Source organism: Lissotriton vulgaris, chromosome 1_1, assembly GCF_964263255.1.
Source record: "Lissotriton vulgaris chromosome 1_1, aLisVul1.2, whole genome shotgun sequence".
NCBI classification, from domain to species: Eukaryota; Metazoa; Chordata; class Amphibia; order Caudata; family Salamandridae; genus Lissotriton; species Lissotriton vulgaris.
The window spans coordinates 1,739,346,721-1,739,368,878 of NC_141685.1; the positions used below are offsets into that span (position 1 = coordinate 1,739,346,721).

Sequence of the window (22,158 nt, forward strand, 5' to 3'; positions counted from 1 at the left end):
CTAGGAGACACGATTAATATCATGTTACCATCTGACTGATGCAACTCAGGTGCAGTCCCTGCCAGAATCCCAGAAGTCCAAACATTCAGTTCCTCCGTCTTGTGAAGCTATCGCTAAAGGCTTTCATGCTTCAGCAAGAGCTGTGAAGACTTTCATGACCTAAAATTATTTGTTTCAAGTTCTGAAACTTTACATTGTTGATATGTAATAATATCAACTGGGTGCAATCCGGTCATACCTACGTCATTGCAGTTGTCTCTGCAGATTACACTATGAGCATTTATTTAGCACTTGTTTGTTATTTGAATGACCTTGCAGTGATATTAGCCTGATTGGGGTGATTTCACCTTTCTGTGCTTTACGTAGTGATTTGAGCCAGTATAGGTCAACTTAGTTAAACAACATGTCCTTTAAGTTTGATGATTATGGCGGGCAAAGCAATTTCAACTCTTAAAGGAATGAACTACACTGCATGAGAATGTTTTTTTCCAATATTTTTTTTCAGATTGCCTGCAAGTGTATCCCACTCCCTCATTAACAATATTGGAAAAGAAGAAACGGGAAACTAGTTAAGATTTCCAAACAAAAGAGAGAATGATGTCTTCTTCAAGACCAACAGATGCTGGATCCAGAAGCCATCAAAAAGAGCACAGAATAGTCTAAAATTATCTTTTGTTGATTCTGTGACTTCTTTACTTAAGCTGAGCTCTATGGCTTATAAACACCAACACAGATAAAATAACATTAAAGGTCTTACCCTGACAAGGGGAATTGCATGAAAAGATGTGTGAACAATAAAGTGCTAGAGAGGTAGACAACTACAGCTTCCAGCAGAGGCAAGGACTGAAAGAGTCCCCCTCCCTGCAGAATCAAGGACAGAAACAAATTTCCCACACACCTTTGGTGGTGGCAATGACAATGAGGATGGTATTTCCCACTTCTTGGCTCTCCACCTAACAGTCACACCAGGCTGGAGACAATAGGCCCATTGTGGTTTATATGAAACACGACAGTGGAAGGAAGCGCAGAAGCAGAGTTTTAAGGACAAGAGACACAAGTAGAGGGAATCAGACACCTGAGAAGGTTCACATTCTGGGGACGCAAAAAGTAATGATGGGGTTTATGTGGAAGAAGTGAGACTCCACTAAAGAGCCACAGTAAAAACAACTCATTAAAAATGATGGTAAACTATTATCGACTAGATACATGTAGTAGAAACTCAATATTGAGAGCTTCAGAATATCTATAACATCATACCGCTAGATTATCTACCAGTGTCTAAGCAAGCACAGTGCACTGTATGCAGTATTATGTACTAGCATGAAGTATTTAATGCTAATCTAAGTCTATCTAATGCAATCGGCTACAACCAGGGTACATTTTCACAAATATGCCTTTGATTTGCTTTAAATATTGTTGGGTGTAGCAATGAAGCCTGCAAATGCGTGTGTTGCTTCTTGGTATAAATATAAAATTCTGAAAACATGTGAACATATTAAGCAGTCTAAAAGTATTAAGAGTCACAAACCACCTTTGATATTTGTCTTTTCATATTACGTAACAGAGAAATGCATAGAAAGAAGAAAGGTAGGACATAGAGTTTTATTCTGAAATGGTCTCTGGCCACAACAATAAAATTTGAACAAATATTCACTTGAAATTTGACTTCTGTAATCAGCTGTACAATACATACAGTATCATAAAACTGGCCACTAGGGATTAAAACCTACTGCACCATGTAGTCAATGTTGAAGTGGCAACAGCAGCCTCTCACAGAAAATGTACATGAATATATATATATAGAGAGAGAGAAAGAGAAGGGAGAGTCCACATTCATTCCAAGTTCTTCACATATTTGCAGTACAGACAGTTGCAGCAAGGTACAGTCACGTGTCCTAAGACGATGCTGAATAAAACCCCAAGATGCTGCCTTGACAACATTGCAGCAGCTAAAACGGAGCTAATCACAATTACTTTTCATAACTTGTTGCGTAGTAGAGATGTACAAGTCTGCAGTAGTAAGCGACCACAAAATCAAACTCTACCACAGAATTAGATTGGGCAATGTTAATAAAATTTACTGATATCCACTGTTGCTCAAAAAAATAAGAGGCAAAAATATGAATGTCCAATAAAAGTTCTAGGAACTGCTCCCAAAGTGGGAACACGTGCTCTTGTATGAATATAAAGCATAGCCCAATCCAATTCCCTTCTAATGTGCTTTTCACAAACACATAAACCCTCCAAACAGCCCTATAAGCAAAAGTGGCTTATGCGCCTTGAACATGAAAATGTAAAAATCTCTGGCTGCCTTCCTTAGGGCCAGGCACATAAAAAAGGAATGCACTTTGGTTCGTACCAAATGCCCTGGGAATCATCACACTATAAAATGAAACTTCTGAGGTAAACCTTACACAAACAGTTGATTTTTCTCTAGTATTTTAGCATAACAAAAAATATCTCTGTTATAAATCCGTCTGATGTTAAGACACAAGTAAATACAAAAAGGCCTCTTTAACCCTTTACTTAGCAAATACATTGGTAATGCTTTCAAAGCCCTACTGCAATTGTTTGCAAGGCAGTGTTCTTTGTCAGGTGGTCCTATGAAAGGCCCTTAGGTACATATGAATATTCTAAGACCGATCTCAGGTTGATAAAAACATTCTTGCAATTTAGAATTCAAAAGGGTGAAAGAAGCCATCTTCCGGGCCCTATAACATAGCATTTACAGCATTAAAGGCACATTGTTAACATGAAGGGCACAGCTGAATGTATCCTTTATTGTTAATCTACGCTCCTTGTGTCACTCTTTTGCCTCTATAGTAGTACATGCAATTGTTCGTGAACCCGCTAGCTGTGCGAGAAATCAAGACCAATGAAAAGGCAACTGAAGAGACACAACTGCTGAGTTATCGCTATAATGTGTAAGTAGCTGTAAGTAGCAGAGACTTCCCTAGACAATGGTAATCTCTGAAGCAGAGCACGGTTCCCATGCCAACTCCAAGCTAACCATCCATTAGAGAGCCCTTAGTAGGTAGAAGCCACCTTGTTTGTTTTTTCCTCATTGCAGGGGCGTGGCCAAGAAGGAGCCCTCATATCAACGACATAGCTACTTGTTCAGGTAAAAAAAAGCTTCCAGTGTGTTGCATTTTTGCTTCTTTTTTTAGACTGAATTTTACATCGTAAGACAGGATGGAAATTTACCAGTAGCATTTGTATCTGCAGCTTCAGAAATAGAAATTTACAGACTGTATCTCTGTACTGGAAAAAGCAAGACAATATCCCAAATATATTAAACTTTGTTTCAAACAGAGATTCACCTCTTTCTTGACGGTATGTAAATAATTAACGAGAAAGGGAGGCTTTTTTCTGGAAAGTTCCAACCAGTTCAGCGACCAGTCGCTGGAAGCCTGCAAGGATCGGAGGGACGAATCAAAGCAAGCATAGTCTTGAAGTCTTATCGCCTTCTAACATGATGCAAGTCCACAAATGACAAGCAATTTAGAAAAAAGGGGCTCACTGGAACCAAATATTTTCCTTCTGAAAAAAAAATATATAACAGTGCTATAGGGTTTGGAGGGAGGCGATGAACTTGGCAAATATTCAGACAGTTTGTAGTTTTATTTTCATCGTGAGGATTCAAAAATATTAGTTGGCTTTACCTCATTTATCTGCCACTGTTTACATGTGTTTACAGAACACCTGGGGAGGTGGGACACCTGGAGAACCTAGCCAGAAACATTTGTCACTTCAGAGGGAACCATGCTTTGAGTTTTTTTCTTAACTTACTGGTACTTCATGGACATCAGATCAATGCATTGCAAAAATATATACAGTTACTCTTCTTGCTGTCACCTTCCCAAACCCTTTCACTTCTTGAACATTTGTAAAACCTTCATTCTATGTTTGACCCCTCCATTGCAACATCCTGATAAATTTTCCACTTTACTACACCCGGTACCAAGAAAACATATTCCTTTAAATATTTAATGCAATACCACTTTTACTTACTAACAATGACAAATGCACAATTTTAAAACATCTTAAAACGCTCACAAAGTGGAAACACTTTTTTTTTTAATCTGGGTTTCAATTGCAAATAAAAATTGGTTTCACCAGTGGGGAAGTGAGGGTGCAATATATGTTAAACACATGTAAGTCTTCATAAATATTTACTTTTCCTTCACAGTTCTTTGCATCGGTCAACCACAGTGGACGTGGCTTCGAAGGTGATGACAAAGTCACTTAATGCGATTACTTGTTTCCAACCTTGGGTAGTGCAATCAAATATCTCCTCAGTCAACGTGGCATACTTGACTTTTGGGTGAAAAACTGGCAAAATGTTGCAATCGCTGTCTGATTCACTTTTAATCCACATGCATCCCTTATGGCATTCCACTTGATATATTAAAAAAAAAAGAAAAGAGAAAAAACATCTTCCTGGGAAAGCTTGTAATGTATGATTCAGAAATGAAGCAGCAAAGGTTTGTTGCACACTGCTGCAGTGGGATCAATTGACTTCTTGGCACACGCACTTGAGGTCTTTTAAGCCCTCTCTCTAGTTGGTGCACTTGTTCATGTAACTTGCGCTGATCAAGGAAACTACAATTTGCTGGTGTGTCAACTCGGATCGCATCACTGGAAGAGAGATTTCTCATACTGGTTCCAAGACTAGACTGGTATTAGCAGAAGGGAAAGTATGGTATAGAGGTGTTTGTGCCTGTTGATCTCCAATAGAGGCTGCTTGACAACTGCTTGTGCTGTTTACTTTACTTGTTATAGTGGAGGGTTAAGGTTTACAAATCTTAAGCACGCCTTTGGAGTTTGAAATCCTGAAACTAGCCCTGCAAACAGCCTCTTGTTCAGTGACATATGGCAGCAACCTGTTTGAACAGAGGTATTGTTAGTTGTAGGCAACTGAAGAATTACTTTAAAGTAAGAGTGCAGCAGTTTTAAAGTGGGGGCAGGGGGGTCCGAGTAGATTTTTATCCATATTTAAATTGCTATTAACTGAGCATATGGTCCGAGTAAGGAAGCCTTTTTGTGACCCTGTTAAAATCACAGCATCGATCTGCTGGTTGTTAGATATGTCTAAGTTTTTTTTATGACAGTCATAAAAGTTTTTCTTTTCTATTTTTGTCAAGGCAACCTATTTACATTAATACATTATCACCGTTGTATACACAAAATGCAGCCTTGCCATTCCCCCCATTGTTCTATTAAGGAACTACACAGACAGCCCCAGTCTCCTTTCAAATGTATTGTTCTATTTACCCTACTGCCAATTTTGTCAGGCCATTACCACTGAATGTTATACAGTCCTCTGTCACCTAACTAAGTGATTATTTACTGGAGAAGTGAATGTTCAGGTGGACATTCAAGAGTAGCCACTGAAGTAAAGGGAAGGAAGATGTCCTCACAAAGAGCTTGTTAAGAAGTTGCCAAAGGCAGAGGTTTCTTTGAGTCATGACATGACCGAGGCAACATCTAGTTGGATTTCTTTAGCTTGCCTTCTTTTCAGTTGGAAGCAACCATTTTTTACAATCTGATGAATAGCCCCAAGCTCTAGGATGTTACCCTGGATAGCATATCTTAGAGAATGCTTTGAGATTTCCTGGAAGATTCCTAGTCAAGATCACAGAAACTATCACACAAAGCAGTTGATCAGGAGCTCTTCCTGAGAAACCATCCCATAAGGATTTGAGACACTTGTTTATCACAGGAGGGTCTGTAAATGACCTGATAACAAGAAGAAAACTGCTGAAGGATTTGTTTCTCTTGCTTCCATTTTTGTAACTGAATCTGATGCATCTTTAACCTTTTAAGGAGACAACTTGGATGCATTACCCTAATAGACAATCAGGACAGAGTTGGCCGTAGAACTATTGCTACCTAAAGAACCTCTTAAGTGTTTAGAAGGTGTATAGGGTCATTTTTTGCTGCACATAAAACGATGTACAGGAGTGCTGTCTGGTACTGCTCTTGTGAACCGAAAAAGCATCAACTACAAGTTACTCTTGTTAGCTTGACTTTACCACACAATTATCAATGTCAAGAATCCATCTGGCTCGTTCTCAGGTACTGCTCTCGTCTACACCAACAAGTGTAAAAGTATCAACATCTTTCAACACTATGCAGCCTCTAATGCAATACACTTTAAGAACACTACTGCTGCATAGCAAAGAATGAATGAATAGCCTCAAACTCAGAGTCGATATCATTTTCGTAGCTTCCTCCTTTTCCGGGATCTAAGAAATACATGGAAGTTTTGCCCATTCCACAAATTAACTAAATTGAAAACCTCAGCCATAGGCTGAGATGGAGGGCATTCACTGGCCAAAAAAAGAAAAAGTATTACATTGATTGGACACTGAAAAACAGAGCTAGGGTTGCAGGAGGAACACAGGATACAGCTCTTCACTTTTACATTGATTTTCCTTAAGTTTGAGAGCATTTTGTTCAGGGGTTTTACAACGCAAGAGGAAGTCTGACCTGAAGTCGAGAGATCTCTATTACGTTTCGCTATAGGCTCTTGAATAATGATTTGTTGATGGAAAACGGTGAAAGGATTTAAAGCAAACCAATTTGTATTAGATTGTATATAATCTTCAAGAAGGAATCTGAATTAAATGGTTTCTCACTTGACAATCAAGGGTTTATTCTTACGAGAAAAGAGATCACGTATACAATAACTACCAAACATCACAAGAATTCCCTTAGAGAGGAAAACTAGCCCAGAGAGCACTGCACTTTACAAGGCACACTGGTGTATAGGGATATATTTTTGATGTCCAACACCTACAAATTCTCCTGCCAATGTTTATATTACAGAGCCACCAGGGAGCAATTCAGTGGCTGCGATCTGGTAGTGGAGCTTTAGGCAGTGTCAAGGCTGCACCTGGTACTCACGCTTTTCAACAAATTTCAACTTATAGCTACAATAAAACGCTCAGAAAGGCAGCAGTTGGCAAAATTAGTACTGAAGGAAGAAACTTCAGGGAGATGCACTCGAGTGGCTACATGGCTCAGACCGGACGGTACAACACTGGGGCAGCCACTGACCCTGTTATAGAAATGAGGAGAAAGCAACACATCAAAGTCTGTTGTGGTGAAAGTGGTGGCTGGTTTGAAAATTAGGAACTAAACCACTCTGCAGCACCGCTGATCTTTGAAAGCCAAATGGATGCCTTGATTGAGTATTGGTGGATGTCCGAAAAGCACAAATTCTCCTAACTGTTCTGCACTAGGTAGGCAGACAGAGCACAATTGTGTGGTTTCAGTCAGGTCATGGTGGTCTGCAAGCATCAAGCCTGTACCTACTATTGCAGGAAACACACTTGAGCCTGTAACAGGGATAAAATGAGAAGGATGCAAACCTATGCAGATATGTTAAGGAGAATGGTCGGTTTTGTCTAGATCACTCGTCTATTTAAAAAGTTCAAAAGTTTCATATTGGTGTTTTCTCAGTTACTGTCAACTCTGATAGCGAAGTCTACAAACTTTAAGCAAAGAGTGGTGGTACATGGCTCACATGGCAATGACCAATCGACACTGGGGTAGCACGGTTATGCAGATAAGGAGACTATGGCACACAAAGCCTAATTTGGCTACTCCTTGGCTAATGGAAAACTCTACAGATGCACACTTCTTCCGCTGTTTGGGAAAAGATACCTGGAAGAATTTTTTCTATATCCAATATGCAAATTCCTCTGCAGATGTTGATTTAAACAAGAGACCGCTAATTATTTGATGACATCAGTCAGGAGGTGGGGGATTTGTATGAGTTGAACCTGCACCTGCTGGTTCAGTGTTCCAACAAATCCGAGCAAATAAGGATAACAAGCAAGGAAAGTCTTTGATTTCCTCCGGCTCCTTTACTAATAAAGTGTGTTCAATTTAAAAAGAATAATTTGAAGATCTTCTCATCTCAGGTAAAGGAAAGTACAAAGGTGGAAAGGGGGAGGCAAAAAAAGAAGACTGAAGTGGCCCTGCAATCACTTTTGGTGCTAACATCCCGAAGTAGTGATGTATGGATATAATTATGATTGCCTGTGGGTAGGAATGCAGACATCCTGAGTAAGACATGTGAAATAATCCCAAGACCTTGAGCTATAGAAAAAGAGCTTGAGGCTAACAAAACTGTTGCTCTCTGAAGATCAACATCTCAAGAGGTGTACCTCTGATGTTACTGTGGCACAGACATATGACGGTAGAGGTTGGCTTGGGTATATGAGCCACAAAATGGGTGATTCAGGAAGTCATTGGCACTGCAGTCGAAAACCCCAGTTTGACTAAACATTGCCAGAAATTAGCAGTGGCCCACACTTTTGAGAGTCTGAGGAAGATGGCAAGTACAGAAACTAGGAGATGCTTCGGTTATGCCATTAGTGTTTTCTTCCATTAACATTTAACTCCACAAACCTTTCTCAATAATGTTCCCTTAATCTAGCATCTGGACCTTCGATTTAACATAGGTTCTGTATATCAATTTATCAAAAATCTAATTTCACTTTTCTTTCATTTGCAAAATCTGAGAATTCTTTGACTGTTCAAGTTAATAAGGATGAGAGAAGGAAAGTACTCGTTTACACTCAATATTTTGTGTGATATTTGACAATACATATAATTTGGAAACAGCATGAGAATTCGTCTCATAAATTTATAATTAGCAATTTAATAAATTGTATCAATGTCTTGTTTGTGTTTGTTTCTCAGTCAGGCTGTGGCTCCATCTTGCCATTCATTCCCAAATCAACGTGTTGAAAAGAGGCAGCAATGAAACTTTTTCAACTGTAATAATTAGATCTATGAGAAGATGCTTGGCGAGGGAATATTGGTACTAAATTCCTTTAGTATCCCACTGCAAAGAGTTTAAAAATAAAAAAAAGATGTGAACTCCACAAAAAGGTAGTGGGCACATTTGACACATTTGTCTGTAATGCATAACAGACGTGCAGCAGACCCCAGTGGCCAGCCAACTGAGGTAAATTCTCTACTGCACAAAATAAAGTAAGGCTCTTAGTATGCGACAAATGTTTTAAAAAGTATAAAAACTTAAAGCATTGTCTCAGTCTGTTATAAAACAAAATCCACGCTTTTTCCAATTAAAACGTGTAAAAAGTACAGAAAATTAGCAAATAAAAAGTACAAATCTGAGCTCTGTCGTTTTTTAAAAAGGCTCAGTAGGTAGCAACTTTTGTACTACCAGAAAACTGCTTTTACAATCAGCTTACTAGTTTTGGCAACACAGTCCTTTGCGGAATATTGCCATTTGAGTCCGTCATCTGTGTCAAATTAGTTCTGAGTTTTGCAGCAGTTGCTGAAGACGGAGGTAACTTAGAAATTGACGTAATAGCACCAGTACTTTCTGTGATTCGCTTTGCCACAGTCTTTTCCACAGTTGGGGGCTTTGGTAGCCGTCGCTTGAGCCACGGGTGCCGAAGTGCCTGGCTTGGTGTCATCCGTAGCAAAGGGTCAAACTCCAAGCACTGCTTCAAGAAGTCAAGAAACAGCGGGTCATCACAACCCTTTAGTGCAGCTATCCAGTCTCGGGATCCAGGAGGTCCACGCATCTTTCCTCTACGAGATCGACCCCCATTGAGAACGACAGAGCCATCAGGCAAGGTTGTAACAGTGCAGTATCGAGGATAACCCTTGGAGCTCACAAAATTTTTGGCTCGTTTTGAAGAATCTAGCAGCTTTTGAGATGGCATACCAAGCAGTTCGATCATGCACGCCAACTGATCTGCTTCATCTTCTCCAGGAAAGAGAGGGTGCCCTGTTAAAAGTTCAACTAAAATGCAGCCAAAGCTCCACATATCAATAGGCAATCCATATCGAGCCCCGAGAATCACTTCTGGGGCTCGGTAAAATCGTGACTGTATATATGTGTAAATACGCTGGTGTTCATAGCAACTAGAACCAAAGTCAATCACTTTGATCCCACTTCTACCCTGTTGCTTCAGCAAAATGTTTTCAGGCTTAAGGTCACAGTGAATGATTCGATTTTTGTGCAAAGAATCCAAACACTGCAAAATCGAATGAGCAAACTTCCGAACTAGAGGCAGGCTGAAACCCTGAAATTTGTTTTTCTTGATCAGTTCGTAAAGGTTCATGCTTAGCAACTCAAAGGTCATGCAGATGTGGTTGCGGAATGTGAAGTTCTCCAGCATGTGGATGGCATTCATGCTGTTATCCTTATCCTGCTTTTTCAGGTGTTCCAGAATTTTTATCTCTTCAGCTGCTTGCCGGTGAAATCGCTTCTCATTGCGCACCATTTTTAATGCCACGTTTAGATTCATTTTGTGATCATAGGCCTTCACAACCTGCCCAAAGCTTCCTTTTCCAATTACTTTCAGGACCTCATACCTGTACGCCACATGGTCATGGGGCACTTGCACATATGATCCCTGGTCATCGTCGTACCCACAATTGTTTGAACCACCAATTGCACCTTGACGTTTCTTTGCATTTGGACCCACAAAGTATACTTCAGGGTAACTGAAAATCTCATGATGCTCAAAGGTGCTTAGTTTGTGCATGTATTGCTTCATTGCTTGCTCGGGGGATATACAAGATAACTTAACCTTCCCAGTTCCATCTGTAGACTTCAATGTAGTACAACTACTCAGGCGCCTATGAGAACTGTCCAGTTGCCGATCCTGGACCACAGGCAATCCATTTTTGCCTGCTGTTGCAAGCCCATTGGGTTGTGTTGTTAAGACAGTCCTCTTGTTGCTGTTATCTTCAAACAGCTGTTGAACTTGAATCTGTCCATGTCCACCAACATGCAGGTGTTCGTTCATGGTGTGCCTACCAACGCCAGCCTAGAATAAAAAACAGTGCAAGATTTAGTCGTGCAAGACATACAATGAAAAGTATCTGGTCAAAAAGTACTGTAGCACCACTGCAAAAGTTTTAGAAAGACTTTTTAAAGGATGGAAAGAAACGCTTGCATGCACAAACTAACTAGAATTTGATTTGTTTTACACACAGTCGCTTCTCCCAAGAAATTCTAGGCATGCGAAATTCCCGACACCACAGAAGCAATCGTCACATTAGCAGACCTAGGTGGAGGAGCCGAAATTGCATGGACTGGGTTCTAACCATACCAATAGATATGCAAAAACACCTAGAGAATTATGTTTCAAGCCCAAGTCCTGTCACCTCCCTGGCTAGTAGTGATGCAGGGTAGGTGTTCTGAACTCTCGATTGAAACAGCTAAGTCTAGTTACCAGCTAACTCTCAGCATAAACAGCTGCTATGCTATGCCACACACAGTAACATTCATGAAGAATAATGAACTATAATATGTTATATGTTATGTTATATGCAGTTTTGTAGCGCGCTCAATTACTACCAGAGTATCCTGGCGCGGATAAATGCAAAGGGCCATTACAAAAGAAAAGAACAGCCTAAATTCGAATTAGACCGAAGGGTCAAAGGAAGAGAATTCCAAGCAATCGCTGCTTTAACCGCAATTGACTGCCTCACCCCCCCCCCCCCCCCCCCCCCCCAGCGGAGAGCGTCGGAATCGTGGAATCAGCAGCAAATGCTGGGAGGCAGAACGCAAAGGCTGATTAGGAAGATAACGGGTAAACCGTTTCATCAGATAAGTAGGGCCTTGGCCATGAATAGGCAGAAGGTGTGAGGTAAAACTAGGAACCGGTAATCGTATTGAGCAATGATGCACTACAAAGGTCCGGTAACAAGTCATATTGCGTTCGTACCAAATGAAAATAACTACACTGTAATAATTTAATAAATTATGGGTTATCACAAAGTACAGCAACTCATTATGAACCTAGAACGCTGTAAAGTGATCATGGAATATGAAACCAGTGCTTCAGTTCAAATGTACACGTGTGTGTGTGTGTGTGTGTGTGTGTGTACATTACTCATAGAGCTGGACTAGTCTGTATCTAACCACACCTCATCTGACTAGAAAGGAGAATGGAAGAGAAAGGCTTGATTTACTGTAAGGGTCCGGTCCAACAGAACAGCTTTGCTTTCCTGCTTATAAAAGCAATACACGGGTAACCAACCCCCACACACAAAACAATGGACTCTAGTTTCAAACTGCGTATTCTGCTCGCAAACATGGCCTCTACCACCTCACACATAGGATCATGGAGCACTGGCAAAAGCAGCAGACTGGATCCTTGTCTTGTGAAGTTTGCAGTGATGTGTTGCTGCTACGTTAATTAATAATATGTGAATGAACTTGAAGCAGTCACAATGTAACTGAGACATTTGAAACTCGTTTGGACACATTTTGAAAATACTTAAAAAAGTAAAGTTGAACGAACTAAAATTGTAACTAAAAAGCAACACACAGAGCAAAATAAGTGGCTCTAAAGCATCAGTAAGTGGCTCTAAAGTTAGGGAATGGAAGACGAATTCAGCTGTTTACTGCTCGGATGTGCAAGTAACACTGGCCAGAAAGGAATGAAATTGTCATGTTCTCAAAGGAATGCGCCATCCAGATCTTGGCTCAGCAAAGCGGCTAAATCAGAGGGCTATTGAAGCGAGAGTGAAAGGAGAGGGCAGGGCATTGCGATAATGTCAATGGCACCTAGCAAAGTGATATGGCAACAGAGAGTAAGTAATAAGCAGGTAATGTCAAAGTAAATATGACCTTAAATATATGGTGCTGCGGTATTTTAGTTCCACTACATATGCAGTAAATCACATCTACCTGCTATGCCAGTGACTCATTATGCACGTAGTGCAAACTGAATCTTGCTTTCGGCAAGGAGATCACTAGAGCATGGGCATCTCTCTTTTGGAGTTAGGTGTGATTTCAGAGAAGAGGTTTAAATTGTTCTAGTTGAAACTCAAGATTTCAAAAAGAAATAATAAAAAAATGTGCACAGCAACAATAAAGACAACCGTACAGTTGTACTGTGTTAGGTTTCCAAATGCCCGCCAATCAAATCCCCTTCCTGACAGATCGACTCTGACGAATCCGAAGTGACATTTATTGAGCCTGTTTTCAAATCAGTTCTGACTTGCATATTCACTCTCAAAAATGAATTGGAGTCCTAATAGAGAATGCAGGATGAAGAGAGACACCAAGTCACTTTTTACTTTTCTACCACCCATCCCCTCCATTCTTTGCCTGAACTCCCCTCGTATCATACCTCTCTGTTGCAGTCTTGCTACAGACAACTTTAGCTGTCTATGGCAGATGCAGTGTTAACAATGTTTGGCATATACTTAGAGTGGCCTAGGGTCTGCTCCTTTTGCATAAATCGATGGCTAGCAAGTCTATGTCAGTTCCCTTCTCTGCATTCATTGGCTTTTCCCGCCTATTGCTGTGCTTGTTCCGACTCTGGAATACTTTGGCCTCATCGACTTTTGATTGGATGAATTGTATCCTTCCACAGCTGATATAATTGACCTATTTTTTCCTTTGGTGTGTTTTGACACCATTTCCCTTTTAGCAGTCAATGGGAGCACATAGCCCTTCTTCCTTCATCTTGTGTTTCCATGCTTTTGCTCCCTTCTACCACTACGTCTTTCTGAGCACCTTTCCTCATTATATTCCCTATGTGCCTTATTCCCGCCCCTCCATCTTTCCCTTGTCTCCCCCAACCTTTATTCCCAGCTTCCAGCTCAGCTCTCATTCATCCCTGCACCATGCCCCCACTCAGCCTATCCCTCTGCTGTCATTATTCACCCTGCCTTTCTCCCATCATACCTTCCCTTGCTACCGACCTCCCCACATCATTCTCTCTCACTCGGTCTTTGTCCACTCACCTTGCTTCCCACCTCATTGCTTCCAATCTGTTTCCTTCCCAAATACAATGAAGAACAAGGATTGGTTTACAAATAAAGAGCTATTGACGGTGCCAATGCTTATTATTAGATTGATTTTATCTTGCTACCATGCTACCCACCTTACATGTTTCTTCCCATCCCCCTGCACTGTTGTCCCATTTTTCCTATGCGGTTTCTGCAGAAGGTGTCAACTGTACCTACCAGTGCATTTATTAAAAAGGTCTGTGAAACCTCGACCTACCACTCTTGACAAGGGAACGCCTTCAAGGAGATATGTTCTCCCTTTGCAATTGTGATAATTCTTGGCAATGTGTCTGATATGAAACAGAAATCTCATGTTTGAACAAGCACTGGCATCACTCTCGCCATTTAAAAGCAATACAGACCTTTTAGGCTTTGCTAGTGCTTTTTTTGCAGATGCTATTTTGCATCAGCAAAAACGCAAAAAAATATTTTTTTTAAAGTGCATCGTAGCCTATGTTAAAAAGCATCACAAAAAAAGAAATAAAAAAGTGCATTGACGCATCATGATGCTAAGTTGGAATAATGTGAAAATGTGTACGTGGTTCAAGTGTCACTAAAGATGCGTGCACTTATGGAATGGTGCAGCCATTCCAAGATGGCGGCGTCAATCTACAAGCATTAGTTAAAAAGAAATTATAAAATGGATGTAAAAGCGCATGTTATGAAAGGAGCGGCCCAGAAGCAAATTGCAGCTGCCTGGCTCACCAAAATCAAAAACTCTGAAAAAAATGTGGACGGGAGGAACGGGGGAGCAACAAAAGAGAGGGAGAGGGCTCTGGGGATAGGTTAAAAATATTTTTTTTTAATACAGTGGGGAAGCAATTACATTGCTGTAGGGGAAAAGTAGCAAGCAATTCAGGGAGCCTGGGGGGGAGGCATGAGGAGCAAGCAGCACACAAGAGAGAGTTAACAATAAACATATGTACTTCCATAGAGTGCTAGAAGAAAAAAAAGGAAAATGCAGTTTCCTGAATACAAGCAGTAAAAGGGCATAAGTGAGCCAATCAAAAAGCCGTAAACAGGAAATCTTCCCGCGGTTGGACACGCAAAGAATACGAAGAAAGCAATCAAATACCCAGGGAAATGAGATAGGAAAAAAACATTCAATCAAGAGCAAGGGGCTGACCCAAACCCCGCTATGTATGTATACTTGTATGTGTTAGAGACATAAGGTCTTTGTTAAAACACAGCTAAAGCGCTCTATAGAGAAGACCTAAAAAGGAAGGCCTTCAATTGAACAGATATATGTTATTATTATGCAGTGGGAGGTCCTAAACCAATAAAAAACTGATTTTCCTAAACATCAAAAACATAATTCTGTATTGCGTCTTTACTTACTCTACGCATGCAGTAATACTGATTCCTTACTCACTCAGGCTTATCTAATTAAGTAGTCCCCTTATGCGGATAGGAATGTGCTTTAGGGTGTAGTTGAGAGATCACTTTAGTGATAGCTTGAGGTGCTTCTGTGGACCTGTCACTGTTTGCCCATCCAAGGGCCAGCTGTAGAGGCATGGGGACCAGGGCCAGCCTTAGGCATGTGCAAGCTGTGCACCTGCACAGGGCCGCCAAACCCCAGGGGCCACCACGCCAATATATATCCTCAATATAATAATCTTCTGAGGATGGATACATATTTGCCTGGCGGCCCCTGGCAAGGATTTGGCGGCCTCCGGCTCTGTTCCACTTCCAAACACCCTGACTCCCCCTCTTCACTAGCCTCCGTGTCTCCCCCTCCCCCCCCCCCCCCCCCCCCCCCCCCCGCACGGACCGCCTCTTCCGGGGCCCCCTATCTACGCTCCTTGCCCAGGGCCACTATGAGCCTAGAGCCGCCCCTGTGGGGACAGTAGGATTCTGTAGGCTCCCTGCTATGCGCCTCCATGGCAACAAGATGAGGTGCGAGTGGCGAAATACTCTGTGCGCCTGGCGAATACTCTTTGTGAAGCAGGGTCCAGGGCGGTACCACCAACTCTTTCTTCTCTTACTTTCATAGTCAAATGTAACACTTCTCTTGCAAATTGTTGGGTTGGAATCACTGTAGCTTGTAAGAATAAGTGACTGAAAAGAAGACTACAAAAATGCAGACTCACAAACATCACCCATCAAAATATCTGCCACATAAAAATATCTCCACACAAAACTGGTTTCGGGAGTTAACACTGGTAGCACGTTTTGTCGGTAGATGGGGTATATTTGGGATCTTAGTGTTTTTTTCAGGGCTTGTTTGACTTCCTGATGACAACAGCAGTGGTTCTTGCTCGTGTTTTTTGTTTGCTTCCTTGCACTCGGCAACAGTTGTCTCCTTGTAAATAAAGACTCCGGGTGTCAGGAGCACGGACTAATTAAGAGTGCAGGATTACTGCTCCATTGTGCAGGGCCGCGGCCCGTGCGGCTGCATGTTAACACCATTTGTTCCGAGCACCGGCGAGGCCTCCGGGATTACAGGCTACAATTGGCACACTTCACAAGAGGGGCGGCGACGCATTCACGTGCCTCGGCCTTGCTGGCTGAGCATCGCCCGGGCTTCCCTTTCCAGCACGTTTGGTGGCAGCAACAGGCAAACAAAGCCACATTTGAATCAGCACTGAATGTAGAATTGTTGTGGGGTTTTGACTGAGATATGGACGCATTAACTGGTGAGTGTTACTTAATAAAAAAAAATGTACGTGCGCTCGCATCCTATAGTCATGACTTGATGAAATCCACTGAGCATGGGCACTACCTTCGGTGGGGCACAATGGGTGAAGGCAAGCTAGGTGGAAGCCAAGGCACATTAGGTGGAAAGCACAAGGGGTGGAAGGGACACTGGGTGGAAGGCATAAGGGGTGAAAGGCACACTGGGTGGAAGGCATACGGGGTGGAAGGCACACTGGGTGGAAGGCACAAGGGGTGGAAGGCACACTGGGTGGAAGGCATAAGGGGTGGGAGGCACACTGGGTGGAAGGCACACTGGGTGAAAGGCACAAGGGGTGGAAGGCACACTGGGTGCAAGGCACACTAGGCAAAGGCACACTGGATGAAAGGTACACTAGGTGAAGGCGCACTATGTGGAGGTGCACTGGGTGAAGGCACACTGGTTGGAAGGCACACTGGGTGAAGGCACACTGGGTGAAGGCACACTGGGCGAAGGGCACACTGGGTGAAAGGAACACTGGGAGGAAGGGACACTGGGGGAAGGGACACTGGGTGGAAGGGACACTAGATGAAGGCACACTGAGTGTAGGGCACACTGGGTGAAGGCGCACTATGTGAAGGTGCACTAGGTGAAGGCACACTGGTTGGAAGGCACACCGGGTGAAGGCACACTGGGCGAAAGCTACACTAGGTGAATGTCCTCTGGGGGGAAGGCACTCTGAGGGGAAGGCACTCTGGGGGGGAGGCACTCTGGGGGGGAGGCACTCCGGGGGGGAAGGCACTCTGGGGGGGAAGGCACTCTGGGGGGGGGAAGGCACTCTGGGGGGAAGGCACACTGAGGGAAGGCACTCTGGGGGAAGGCACACTGGGGGGAAGGCACACTGGGGGGAAGGCACTCTCGGGGGGAAGGCACTCTGGGGGGGAAGGCACTCTGGGGGAAGTCACACTGGGGGGGTAGGCACTCTGGGGGAAGGCACACTGGGGGAAGGCACAATGGGGGGAAGGCCCTCTGGGGGGAAGGCCCTCTGGGGGGGGAAGGCACTCTCGGGGGAAGGCACTCTGGGGGAAGTCAAATTGGGGGGAAGGCACACTGGGGGGAAGGCACTCTGGGGGAAGGCACTATGGGGGAAGGCACACTGGGGGGAAGGCACTCTTGGGGGAAGCGATACAAAAGGGGATGATGGACGGAGCATTTGAACAAATCAAACACTCACCCCCAGTCAACTGATCTGGGTTTAATCCACCACCATTCTTTAGTTCACTCAGCCACCCCAGTTCAGACATGGCTTTATGCAAATCAGTCTGACCCTGTGCCTCGTCAGGGTCAGACTGATTTGCATATAGACATGTCTGAACTGGGGTGGCGGAGTGGGCTAAAGAACGGTGATGGATTAAACCCAGATCTTTTGACTGGGTGTGAGTGTTTGATTGATTCAGATGCTCCGTCCATATCCACCCCCTTTTGTACCACTCTGGGGGGAAGGCACTCTGGGGGGAGGCACGCTGGGGGGGAAGGCATGTTGGGGGGAAGGCACTCTGGGGGGAAGGCCCACTGGGGGGAAGCCACTCTGGGGGAAGCCACTCTGGGGGGAAGCCACTCTGGGGAAGGCAAACTGGGTGGAAGGCACTCTGGATGAAAGGCACACTGGGTGAAAGGCACACTGGGTGGAAGGCACACTGGGTGAAAGGCACACTGGGTCCCTTTTTTCTTACTCTTGCTTTACTCCCCATAACATGCTAAATGTTTAGGTTAGCCACCCTCAACCTGCATTACTCATGCAGGTGAAAACCTGGCTGTTTCCTAAGGTCTAGCCTTTAATTCTTAACTACACCCTCATTTGCCACCTTCATTGGAGCCTCAGTGCCAGGATGCCTGTAAGGTGATAGTGCGCTCTATAAGTTTAATAAATAAATAAATAAATAATGCCACTGTGCACAAGTAGAGATACTTGCACAGTGCAAACCTACCGGAGTGTGATGGGGCGCTGATGACAGGGTGTGAGCCAACAAGAACATTCAAGATCATTACCTAGAGGCCGGCTTTACCTAGATTCCTATTGTGGGCAGGCGGTGCTAAGTGCGGAGATCCGTCTTTAATTTCTTTTTTAAATGCAGGGGGGGGGAAGCCATTCTGATGCTGTCTGGATGTTCTTTCAGGTCTTTGTCTGCAGAATAATGTTGACTGCTGCACACCTTGTGAGACGTCATGGATAGACTGGCACAGCCCCAAGGCTACCTCTGCTTGGAGGTGCTTAGTGTAGTGTACACAGACTTCTTGGAAACTCTCTTAACAAACGAACATGGAGAAGTGCTCACTGCCATGCACATTTTACAGAATAATAAGAATTAGAAGGGAATTCTTGGCACACCCAGGCCAATGAATAGACAGGCCTGTGGGTCATCTTAGCCAACAGTTTTTCAAATCTGAAATTCTGAATTGGATACCATTGAGCTGGCAGGAGACATCAATTAAATAATTCAGGTCTATTATACTGATTACTGTGCGTGTGATCTCTTTAAGAATGGTTGTGTTTTTGCTCTTGCACGCAGGAATGGCAATTTCTATTTCAGAGGAGCATCAACTGAGACTTCACCTAGTTCCTTTCTACAAAGATATCCTTTAGTCACTTTGAAGTGTTAGTGGGTCCCTGAGGCTTGGACAATGCAAATTGGCCCGTGAACACAATTTGCTTTCTTTTAACCCATTCGGCAGCCACTGCCTAGCTTCAAAGTCACAATGGCCTCTAACAAATGTACCAGCAGATCTCCAGATCTAAAAAGATGTGGGAAAACTACATGCACACAGATGTTTTTCCCAGCTTGGGGCCGGGTAGAGCGCACCACCTACACTGAACTTGGTCTTGTCTTTCCTAATTGTTGTAACTCAAAACCAGGGTGATATATGACAAGGACACTTGGATACTGGCTACAGCACAAAAAATGTCTGCAGGAGTAAGTACTTTACCCCATTACCTATTTGCCAAAGATCACTAATTCCGCAAAGCAGTCATCTACAATTAAACTATCACAAGTTAAACAAACTATTGTTTATTATTCTCCAACTGCAATCTGTCAAAATCGTGCATCTATGTGTGCAATTTCTGTCCATCAATTGATCATTTTGCATTTGTCAACCCGAGAGGGACTGGTATGCCCCAGACTTGATCCTGTGCTCTCCATGCCACTGGAGTAAAGCTATCCTGGCTGATGAGGGGTTAAACCCCGAAACCGGTCATAGGATGCTTGTTTCCCGTCCAGGGAGGACCTGGCCTGGTAGTTAGGGTTGGACTGTTCCCATTGAGAACAGGGTCAAGACTGATTTGCATACCATATGGCTGGGTACAAAATGGAAGCATAAGAAACGATGGGTTTAAGCCCAGATCTCTGTACTGGGGTGAATGTATGACATTGTTCTGCATTCTGTCTGTCAATTGTTCTTTTTGTAATTTCCAATGTGACATGACCCAATTCTCAGATGTTAACAGATGTAAACTTCCTCCCTAAAGGGCTAAAAAACTGAACAACATGGAGTAAGGAAGCACAGTTACATTATTTTACTCATTCCAGAATTAACATTAGCCTACGGGCAAAGGCTTATGGATAAAGCTGAATATGGATGTGTATGCCAGGGACCTTAAAATGGCATAGCTTGCCTTGCCTTTCATGGAACCCCAAGTACTTCCCACTATGCGAGCAGTTGTCTTGAAAATTGTGAATAATGAGTCTATATAATTTAGCAGTTTGATGTTGCATTTTAACATCAAGCTTGCACCTGGGCATAATAAAAATTACACAATGTGACATGAAGGTGAACACAAGGGTGTATCTTTATATATTTTTGGCACATAAAATTAAAATACAGTTAAAAAACTCTCACATATTTCTTGCCAAAAAACTTTAGAGCATTGGCACCTTCCATAAGGATGATTTAGAACAAAATTCAGGTGAAGTCACGTTAGTGTTTCGAAATTAACTTACACAAATAGCAAAATGCGCCAGTCCTGGAAAGCAAGCCTAACCCATTCTGCAACGTGCTTCTAATTTAGCACTTCAGATTACATCACAAATAACACAGATAACATCAAGGATGACATAAGGCTCATCAAGATTGCTATCACAGTGCTTCTGTTACTATCAATAAACTCATGCCCAAAGAGCTGTTTGTCGCGAAATACTAAGTATGCACCCACGACCAGTGCTACTGGCTTCATTCAATAAGCACTGACAAAACTAATAGACCTAACCTTTATAATACGAGGGCCGAGCTTTTGACTTTGCCAATATTTGTTTGTAAAGTATTGCTTAAAGAAAGCGTTAAGGAAAAAAACATTTCAAAATGCTGCAGGAAACGCAAACTAACACTTTATGATACCTCAAAGCCTTACATTATGGTTTAAATCTTTATAAATAGCATGATTTATTTTTTTCAAAAACTTTTCTTTCAGGAAACTCTGAACAGTAAAGGGAAATGTTTCATAGTGAAAAATAAAAAAAGTTCCCTCTAAACGTACCAGTGGGAAGGATACAAGTCAGCCAATCAAAAGGATCGTAAAGAGACTACGGTCAAGGAAAGGGACAAATACAAGAAGCAAGAGGGGGAAGGTAGCCATCAAATAAGAAGCAAGCAAGGTAAAGTGACAATAAAGCTAAGCAATGGTAAGAAACGGACAAGCTGTGATCCCACCATACATTCTCAATGGGTCTTTTGCAACCAGCTTGTGCTGTCTGGTAGGTGAAACCAAATGATATGCAGCGGATAGAGGGCACCCCTGCTCGGTCCCTCGATTTACAGGACTACTAAGGTGCAATACTGAGACCCACACTTCTTTCCTAGGACAGTAAATATGTCACGAATAATAAACTGAATTTCATTATTATCGTTTATCCTCCTGTGCTGAGTACCATTTACACACCACTTCATACTCCTGGCTGTGCAACTGTAGCCCCAGGGACCAGAAGGGTGCACCTACAGACTAGCCTCTAAGCTCTACATATTAAATCATATAGTTGACTCTAGCCCTCGGCTTTTGATCAAAACTGGGTCACGACTTTGAACTACAGTTGCTGACAGGACATGGTGGGTAAGAAAATGGGAGCGGGCGCACTTCCATCTTCATGCCCAAGAACAGGCTTATGCAGAATTTATATGTAATCTACAGAAGAAGGGGGTGGGAGGGGGAGCATGTAGTGGACCATACCAGATCGAACTCACTACGTTATCTATGCACCAAACAAGACTAACTAGTCGTCCTGGATCAATGCTATAAAAAAGAGTAGAGAAACTGAGCTGGAAATAAACTGAGATGCAAATATAGAAGGGTCACGCTGATGTCATAAGCATAGAGTTCCTCTTTGCTTGTAGTTGCTGATAACACTGATGTTGAAGCTTCCGTGTTTGGAAGCGTTGATTTATCCAACTTGGGAGGCTGCATCAGCACTCCACACGCTTTACAGCGATTTTCACTGCTCAGTCCTTCAAGAGGACACAAGCTAGCCCCCTGTTGGATTCCAGTGCGCTGGTCTGTCTACTTGATCTTAACTTCTGATAAAGTGTCCTCCTCCCACCCAGTCCCAATTGCAGCACTGTTTCCGACTTGCCCACCACCCAGTCCAGTTTTCACCCAGCTCCGTTTCGGTACACTTTAGCGCTGTTCCCATACAGGCCCAGGTGCCATGAAAAAACCCTTCTTTTTGGCCACTACCCATTACTGCCTCTCA

At 42.9% G+C, this 22,158-nt stretch overlaps 1 protein-coding gene across 1 annotated transcript in view; it reads right to left on the reverse strand.

The window, feature by feature from the left end:
- Window positions 1-1,583: 1,583 nt before the first annotated feature.
- Window positions 1,584-22,158, reverse strand: part of DYRK2 (dual specificity tyrosine phosphorylation regulated kinase 2) — a 39,254-nt gene continuing 18,679 nt past the window's right edge. The window contains exon 3 of the mRNA XM_086919019.1: window positions 1,584-10,826. Coding sequence (XP_086775145.1) covers window positions 9,225-10,805 — 1,581 coding nt within the window. The 5' untranslated portion in view covers window positions 10,806-10,826 and the 3' untranslated portion in view covers window positions 1,584-9,224. The remainder of the gene's footprint in view (window positions 10,827-22,158) is intronic.